General features: G+C 41.1%; 1 protein-coding gene across 1 annotated transcript in view; it reads left to right on the forward strand.

The window, feature by feature from the left end:
• Positions 1-9,233, forward strand: part of COA1 (cytochrome c oxidase assembly factor 1) — a 65,973-nt gene extending 56,740 nt beyond the window's left edge. The window contains exons 5-7 of the mRNA XM_075919830.1: positions 1,882-2,033; positions 5,165-5,241; positions 8,893-9,233. Of these exons, the coding sequence (XP_075775945.1) occupies positions 1,882-2,033; positions 5,165-5,241; positions 8,893-8,989 (326 nt within the window). The 3' untranslated portion in view covers positions 8,990-9,233. The remainder of the gene's footprint in view (positions 1-1,881; positions 2,034-5,164; positions 5,242-8,892) is intronic.
• Positions 9,234-9,503: the final 270 nt, after the last annotated feature.

The following is a 9,503-nucleotide window of genomic DNA, read 5'->3' on the forward strand; positions in this document are numbered from 1 at the left end:
CTGGCTTTATTTAACTCCCGTATTAATTCTCTCTAAAGCATGGTTGCTTTAGTCTCAGAAGGATTCATTGAACAAAACAGATGTAGGGTGAGTCTAGAAATAAATGGCCATGTCTGGGAGATGTGGGGTAGGAGACGGGAGACCACCGCTTAAATAGGAAAACATGAACCTGTTAGAATTCTGATCAGTTTGTAACACCATCCAGTTTATGGTGCTGTTCCCTCAAAATAGATCTTTTGAGGTGCTGAGCATCAGACTCTATTGCAATCTACAGCAGTTAAGAGTGCTCATTGGGGCCTTAGACAGAAGCCTAGAGAAATGATGCTGTCAATTAGACAACAAACAGATCTCCTTGCTGAATTTAACTGGCCGAGAATTATTCATGGAATTAGTTCAAGCAATTGATTCTCTTTTTTAGTGACTTCCAGACATTTAGCAGTCCTGAAGCAACAGACTTTGATTCCACTTATTTAATGCGCTACCCCTCCCGGGCCTTTCCCTTGTTTAGTAGAACCTCAGAGTTCTGAACACCTCGGGGATGGAAGTTGTTCATAATTCTGAAACATTTGTAACTCTGAACAAAACATTACAGTTCTTTCAAAAGTTTACAACTGAACACTGACAATGCAGCTTTGAAACTGAACTGTGCAGAAGGAAAATGCTGTTTTTAACCTTCTTAATTTACATGAACCAAGCACAGAAACAGTCTCTTTACCTTGTCAAATATTTTTTTTAAAACTTCTCCTTATTTTTAGTAGTTTCTATTTAACACAGTACTGTACAGTATTTATTTTTTGGTCTCGGCTGTTGCCTGGCTGTATTTAGTTCCAAATGAGGTGTGGGGTTGATCAGTTCGTAACTCTGGAGTTCATAACTTTGAGGATCTACTATCATTTCATATTGCTTTTTGCCTAGCCTTAGATCGGAGGACATAGCCAGAAAGGGGTGGTCAAACCCCTTTCTGAAGCTCTCAGTAGATTAAACTTTTCCTTAATTTGACATTTTAATAACAAATTGGACAGTGTTGAAAAGCCACCTCATATTTCAGACAACTCACACCCTTTAGTTCTGAATTGCAGCTCAGGCCAATTTAGAAGCCTGACGTATTTTTAAAATAGAGTGTCTGGATTTAACAGGGATATTAGCATTTTCTCTTAACATAGTTTCACATAGTTTGACATTGATTTGAAAAGCTAAGGACTTGTTTTCACTCTCTCTCTGCTAAAGAAAGTAAATGTATTAGCTGAACAATCCAATTAATTTATGTGGCTATTGATAATCATTAAAATCCTTGTTCCAGTGCAGCATGCAAATTCAATATGTATAACCTATTAAGGACCATTGCATCGGTGTGACATTGATAACCACATAATGTTTGATATTTTGATTATAGACCAATTGGGCTTTTAATCACTAAAGCACAGCCTTTAATGAGATTTTCTCTCTTCATTAGCGTCAAACAGAAACTGAAGCTACTACATTGACTTGCAAGCTAATACAGCTTCATTTCTCTAACTTTAAAGGCTTGTTGTTAACTCAGGAGAGCTAAGCACCTGTGCAGTTCAAGAGGACTCATTGAAGTTCTGGTTTCCTTTCCTCATCTTCATGTGCTAAGATGACTGAAGAGCAAGGAAAACCTAGGACTATATTTACTTGTATGGCTGTGGCAATCACAGCTCCCATTGGCTGCAGGTTGTCGTTCGTGGCCAATAGGAGCACTGGAAAGTGGGGCAGATCAGGACACCACTTCCTGTGGCTCCCATTGGCCAGGAACAGCGATCCACGATGGGAGCTGGGATCACTGGTACCTGCAGCTGTGCAGGTAAATATAGCGATGGGGGCAATGACTTCTTTCCAAAATGGTCTGTTTCTTTTATCTAGAAAATTTTGCAAGGATGCAATATTATCAGCTGGCTATTGAGCAGCTTAAGAATGATCCTGCAGCCCTAGAAGCACTGGGGGCTCCCCCTCTTAAAGTCCACTACATCAGACTGACAGACAAGAATAATCGTGTGGACATGGAAGGAGCACAGGTAAGATCAGTGAGCCTGCCTGCCGGTTACACGTGGCTCTTAAAATTCTTCTGTAAGTGGATAGTAAGGGTGGAGAGGAGAACAAGGGAGAGATTTTTTTCAAGAGCAACTAAAGTGATTTAGGTCACAGGTCCCATAGGATTAGTGCTCATTACCCACTATGGGTACGTCTACACTAGCTCCCTAGATCGATCTAGGGAGGCTAATGAGGGCAACCGGAATTACCAATCAAGCCCGGGATTTAAATATTCCGCGCTTGATTTGCATGGTCCCGGCCAGTTGCCATTTTTAGAAATTGACTAGCTCGAAATAACTGCCCGCGTCTATGCGCGGCAGTGAAACGGGATTCTGGAATAAAGCCCCTAAATCGAATTAGGTGGTAAACCTCATTCCACGAGGAATACCACCTAATTCGATTTAGGGGCTTTATTCCAGAATCCCGTTTCACCGCTGCGTGTAGATGTGGGGAGTTACTTCGGGCTAGTCAATTTCTAAAATGGTGACCAGCCAGGAACATGCAAATCAAGCGTGGGATATTTAAATCCCAGGCTTGATTTGCAATTCCGGTCACCCTCAGCCTCCCTAAATCGATCTGGGGGCTAGTGTAGACGTACCCTTAGGGTGAAATTTTCAAAGGCACTGAAGTATCTCAATATTTGGTAGTGAAGGAAATAGCAAGAATTACTCCTTCCTATTGTCGTAATTAGTTTCTTAAAGGAAAAGAAATGGTGTGTGCAGTGCACCCACTGTTGCTTTTTTGTGAGGTATAAAGGGTTCACCATACCCTACAAACGGATTTTTTTTGCTTGTTTTTTATTTTTACTTAAGTCCTTACCTACCTTGGGGGTTTTAGCTCCAGGAGTAGCTATGCCACTTATAACGTCAGAGGATACAATTTTCAAAAGCACTTACATCACTTAGGTATCTACAAGCAACTGACTTTCAATGTACATAAGTTACTTAGGGTGCTTTTGAAGATGTGAGTTCTGATGTAGCCATGTTGCACAACTATAGAGCATGACTAGCACCAGCACAGCTTACACTCATTTGAAGCAACATGAAGCTAGGAAGCTAAAGGCCACTGTGTCTGCTTTAGAGTTTTACGTCAGTGTAGATCCGTGGCTCTCAACCTTTTCAAGCTGTTGTAACACATTCAATCTGATTTGTTTTGCAACTTAGAGTCTACTCGCTTACAAAATCAGATATAGGAATACAAAAGTGCAACAAGGCTCTATTACTGAAAGATTGCTTGTTTTCTCATTGATACCATATAATTATAAAATGAATCAGAATACAAATATTGTCCTTGCATTTCATTGTCTAGCACAATATAAAGCAAGTCATTGTACGAAATTTTAGTTTGTACAGGTTGGACCTCTCTGGCCCAGCACCCTTGGGACCGGATTGGTTCAGAAGACGAGAGTTTGCCAAACCAGCGAGGTCGGCACCTCTGCTGATGGACTCTGGGCTCTGTCAGCCAATCATGAGGCTCCCCTTTCCTTGAACCACTGGGCTCCCAGCCCCAAGCTCTACCTTTCCTGGGGGCCTCTGGGGCTCCACTGCCCCAGGAAGCCAGGCTCTACGGCCAGACCTGGGGCTGCTGAGGCTCCATAGCCAGCTGCTCCCCGCTGCCAGCCTCTGGGGCTCTCTGGTCCAGGAGCTCTCTGGTCTGGCAACATTTGTGGTCCTGCCAGACCACAGATATTGCCAAACCAGAGTCCTAGTCTAGAGAGGTTCAATCTGTACTGACTTTGCTAGTGGTGGTTTTTCTTTTTTTTTTTTTTTTTAAATCTAGCCTTTTGTAAAACTAGCCAAATATCTAGATAAGTTGATATTCCCCTTAGAAGAGCTCTGCATACCTTCTAGCAGTACACGTATCCTGGTTGAGAACCACTAGTGTAGAGAGCCAGTGACTTAACAAAATAAAACAAAAGTGAAAGTAAAGGGCATGTAGTCTGATCTTTCCTAAGTTTGTAGGTGGTTTCAGATGCACCCTAAGAGCTTTCAAAGCTATTAATGAAAAGAGCCATTAATGAAAGGCGTTGAATCTTTGACAGATTTCTTTTTTCCAGCTGGCTGTAAGGCATTTGAGTTAAAAGATGTTAACCAAGGGAAAAAAAAGCAAGTTATAAACAGACTGAATGAAATTCCCTTTTCTTTTCAGTGAAAAGTCAGGATCCATTTGCATGATATCTGTGATGTTATGGATTTCCTTTTTCTCCAGTGGCAAGACTTCAATTTCAAATATAAAAAGCACAGACCAAAAAAAGTCAAGCTTTCTTTATATAGATTACAAGGGGGATCCATCAACCTCCAATTCATTCACCTTTAAGAATATTACGAAGATTTGGATAACTCAGGATGAAGTCACATTCATTCCTCTGACCAACCAACTGCTTTCTTATCCACCATTTCACTCAGTGACCTCTATAATGAGGAGCATTATTTCATTGGGGAAACAAAACCAGTTAATGATCCTAATCAGCAAAAGTAGTTTGTTACAGCATGACAAAGCTTCTCACATGGTGCAAGGGCTTTTGTACCTCCTCTAGAGCATGCCCAACCCCTGACAGATAAACCTTCTTGAGAAGGCTTAGCATTGCTATTTCTAGTGGTCTGTCAAAAATAGACATAAAACATTTTTTTCCAGACATATTGAATGTTTTAGCAAATGCAGATGTAGCCTAATTCATTGTTAGAGTATTTTAACTGTAGAATTTTCAGTGCTGCTGCAGGTTTTGAATACCCCCAATTCCCATTAATTTAATAGTGTGGTTTTGAATATACTAGCCTTTGTGTTTGTATTTGATGTAATAAACTTTTGTCATCAATGGATCTCCTAGCACTTTGCAAAAAATGGTTTTAAGCTCAGATATTTGAGAGTGACTTTCTTTAAACAGTTGCAGTCATAATGTAGAATTATTTTATACCAATTTGTGTATGACTAAATTAATACACAGATCCATTAAAACGTTTAGTGAAACTCTCCAAAGTGCTGAAATGCTGATGTGTAGCTATGTTAAAATTGTGGGAGTGATTCAGTTTTATCATATTGACTAAAAGAAGGACCAAGACATTCATTTTGCTAACATCAGTCATTGAAAGTGTCAAACTACCTTCTATATCTGCAGTTAAAAATACCAGTATCTGGAACAAAGTCAGCTGGGTATCTCCATACCAGTTCAGTAAGAGACCTCTCACTTAAGTGGTGAGTATGAATAAAAGTGTCATTGGGGGGAAGCAGGTTTATAGTAATCAAAATTGCTGAGATTATGGAAAGAAGGAAAAAGCTCTTCTGCCTTTGAAGAGCTTATGAAATGGTGTGTTCACATGCTCATGAAAATGACAGTATATCTATTTAATAATTTACATGCAGCATCTATTGAATACTGTATGAGGACATTAGACCAAGAACTTTGTGCTGAAAACTGTCCCTGGTTAACTGTAACCCGGTATGGAGTGCATAATTGGCCCACTGGGTTCAATTTAGCCCTTTTTTTCCCCTCCCTCTCACACAGAGAAAATGCTAAGATAGTTGGACATTGTGTTTAACAGTGGTTGTCCTTAGTTAATAGGCCTGTGAGATCTTCTGCTGTTCTCAGACCATAGCAATTCCTGGGAGTGAGCCTTGCAGCACTGGTGAACAGTTCGTGTGCTGTGGGCATTGCAGCTCTTGTGGAGACGTGCTCACCACCTGAGCTCAAACCCAGAGGGTCAAGTGGGCTTGAGAGCAGAGCTGCTAGCAGAGTGGCAATATCCATTGTGCTAGCTTCAATGTGGTAGCTTGAGCTCCACTGCCACACACGTTTTCCAGGGTTGGGAGGCTCAATGCCAGAGGCAGCACAGACATGCATACCAATGAGGTGACCTAAGGATTATGTCACTTTCGTCAGTTACCCAAGGGCACCATTTTGGGAGGGTAGGGGAGGTAGCAACAGTGCTCTCCAGGACACGGCTAGCTTTTCATCCCATTCCCGGACGCTAAAGGAGTGAGGGGAAGTGCTTGCATTCCGAGCATGCCTCTCACACCTGGCCGGGGAATGGGATGAAAAGCTAGCCACATCCTGGAGCGCACGACTGCTGCCCCCTCCCCTCCCGAAATGGCGCCCTTGCAATTACCTGGTTAGTATAGACTGCTTTTGTTCAAAGAAAGGTTGAATTGGGCTGCAGTGGGAATTCCTTTCTGCTCTACTCAACTGTTTTATGGATGTGGGGATTTCAATATTAAACCAGTGATTCCCCCTAAGCAGCACTGCTTCATAGGTGATTAATCAGCCCCTCCCAGTCAGAGGCTCAGAGCTTCATGCTCTGAGCTGACTGACTGACTGGGCAGGGCTGATTAATCACCTGTGAAGCTCTGCTGCTCAGCAGCTTAGAAGGAACACTGCCCTACACCCCTCTCTCTCAAGACCAAACTGATTTCTAGAACTAAGAGAATAATTGGGAACTAGTAATTTATTCTGCAAGTTTTATCTCTGTTGCAGATGGAACAATTGGTGAACAGTCTACAATTTTCATATTGGTTTGTCTTTGAAAGTCAGTAGAAGGCATTTGTTAATTCAGTTTTCCCTGCATCTTGTGGTTAAATCCCCCAAACCAAAGGAGCTTGGCTTAGCTCCATGGGGCAATATGGGAGTGTCTGTGTTACATGATTGCATTCAGAAGAGATGAAAATTCATGTAGAAACTAAATTTAGAAGTCATTGGTTAGGGTACGAGCCTAACACTAGGGAGACCAGGGATCAAATCTCTCCTCTGCCACATACTTAGTCCGTGTGTGCCTCAGTTCCCCTTCTGTAAAAAGGCTATAATAGTACTTGTGTATATCACAGGCTATTGTGAGGCACGGGGGTTCTAGGGTGATGGGGGATAGAAGAACCTAAGAGCTTAGCTAAACAGTATGCAGTAAGCTGGGGAGTAAATCTGCAGTGTGCTAGCTATTTTCATGGATCCTGGTTCTGCACTTCGATCTAGGGGACTTTTAGTGTTTAGTAGCAGAGTAAACACAGACAACATGTGACATGATGCTGCACCATACGTTTACACTCCAGTTTGTTTGGGGTAGTCTTAGGATAGGTAAATTTAAAATGCACTCTGAATTTTAAGCCACGTGCAAGCTTAAAATAGATTTCCCACAAACATTCATGCCAGTCAGACTTTATCAAAAGTGTTTGGGCACAAATGTGTCCCTTTTTGTATTCACTTCTGGCAAAATGTACGGCAGCAATATAGTTGGTTCCTGATAGTTCCATTTTGTAATAGACGAGACATAAATGTGTGTCTGAACCAGATCATTGAGTGATTCAAACAGTTAGATCTCATCCATAAACTACAACAGCATAAGCCATTGTTAGAAATAGCAGTATTATAATTGAGGTACCTGACAGATTCTTGATAATGTGCAGACAAGCTTTTACAGTTTAGAATCTAGAAAGAGAAACAGTGAAGACAAGACCCTGGGAGTCAAATTTGCAGAAGTGATTGAGGAGTCTAAGTCTTGTTTGCAAAACTGACATACAGAAGAGCTTAGGTCACTCTCATAGATGATAGTTAGGCCCTAAAGTGTCCAATGTCACTTTTGAAAATGAGAATATTTGAAAATTTGACCTTGAGGGACCACACTCCAGATTCTTCAAACAAAGATGCAGCAAGTTCATTGTATTGCCATGTCTGGGGTTTTCAATCCTGTGGTCAGCATTGACCTGGTACCATTCTCACTTAAGTCAATGGCTGCTGCTGACTAGAGCTGCTCAGGAACTTTGACAGTACACAACATGTTTTTTTTTTCTGCCAGAAAATGCCGATGGATTGAAACCTAAGGTATTTGCAGAAAACTTTATTTAACTGTATCAGAAACATTTCCCAGACCCAAGATAAAATTTCTGGTCAAAATCAGAAAGCACAAACCACCCACTATAGCCAGGAACCAGGGCACTCATATAGATGTGGTAGACCCAATTCCAGTCCCTGATCTAACCGATTTATCCAGATGCCTGCCCTAACCTGGCTATTTTGTGCTTTTCTTTTTCTCTGTCAAAATTTTGAAATTCTGTTCTGCATTGAAATGGAAACAGATGCTGAAACCCTATGCATTTTCCCCCCAAAATGGAGTTCTTGTTTTCTGGACAGCTCTTCTACTTGCTTTAATGGCACAATTAGGCCAACCGAAGTCTGAGGTTTTCCCCTCAGTGCAAGCCCATGGATGCTGATTCGCATTCTCCAGTCGAGAGCGCACAGGTGCGTGTGCTTCCCACAGTGACATGTGCTGAAAGAAGAACGTGCTTAGTGGTTGGCAGATAAATATCAATAGTCTGCAGAGAAAGTGGGCTTGGAACAGAACGTGGAAGAGCAGAAGTTGCACTTCTGAGTATTCAAAAAGAGCAGCTTTTTCTCTAAATGAACCTTTTTGTTCTCTTTGCATAACTCGTGTCTACAATCATATTCCGTAACAACGTGATGTCCGAGCCTCCTTTACTAGGATAATTCTTTAGCCATGTGATCTACATCCAATGTCAGCAACTAGAGAAAGACTACTCAACCTCAGTCCTGATAGGCAGAAATGGCTGACTGTAAAAAGAGGACGACAGGTGAAATCATAAAACAAAACCAAAACTCTAACCATCACCCTGCCAGGATTTTATTGGTACTGCAGCAGATGGTAACAGAAGCATGATCTGTAGTCCCCTGGTCCGTTAAGCAATTAAGGAAACTGTCTTTTTAGAGATTCGCATCTGCAAATCTTCCTTAAGCACATTTAATTGCACTAATGATTTGGCTCTTGCTGTTTAGTGTTTTTATACTTGACATCATCACAGTATGAAATCTATCGATTAGTCAAATGCTCTTTTGGTTTGTATCAGCTGGCGTCTCCAAGATGTCACCTTGCGACTCAGGGATGGTCAGAATATTCCAGTGTACCATTCATGTGTGGAAAGCACCAACACACAGGAGGGGTGAAAACGAAGACAGTTGCTTTTGCACATCATGGGCACTTGAGGATTTGATTGGTTGTGTATTATTATATCCATTCAGTTGTGTCACAAATGGACAATTTCAGTTAAATGGACCATCTTACCATCCAATTATTCCTCTAGCACAGAGCTCAGTCCTGGTATTGTTCATTTCATTATTTTTTATTTGTGTATATGGTAAAAACACAAAATAAAGATTTTACAAAACTGTTTACTGTTCCAGAATATCACATTGTTGTATCTTGTATGTGCTATGATTTTTTTTAAAGACCCTCTCCAATAAACAGCGTTATTATTAGGAACCTCAAATCTGGACAGCTGATTCGCTTTCTAAGTCTAGGTGACTAGTCACATTTTCAGGCAAACAAAATTATAGGTGGTTTCGTCTTTTTAGGGGAAGTAAATCAGTGGCCAACTCCTCTAATCAACTATCTTTACAAGGAAAGATAATGAGATCTAGGTTGGGGAGAGAAATCACTGTTTTACAAAAATAAAATATG

Source organism: Pelodiscus sinensis, chromosome 2, assembly GCF_049634645.1.
Source record: "Pelodiscus sinensis isolate JC-2024 chromosome 2, ASM4963464v1, whole genome shotgun sequence".
NCBI classification, from domain to species: Eukaryota; Metazoa; Chordata; order Testudines; family Trionychidae; genus Pelodiscus; species Pelodiscus sinensis.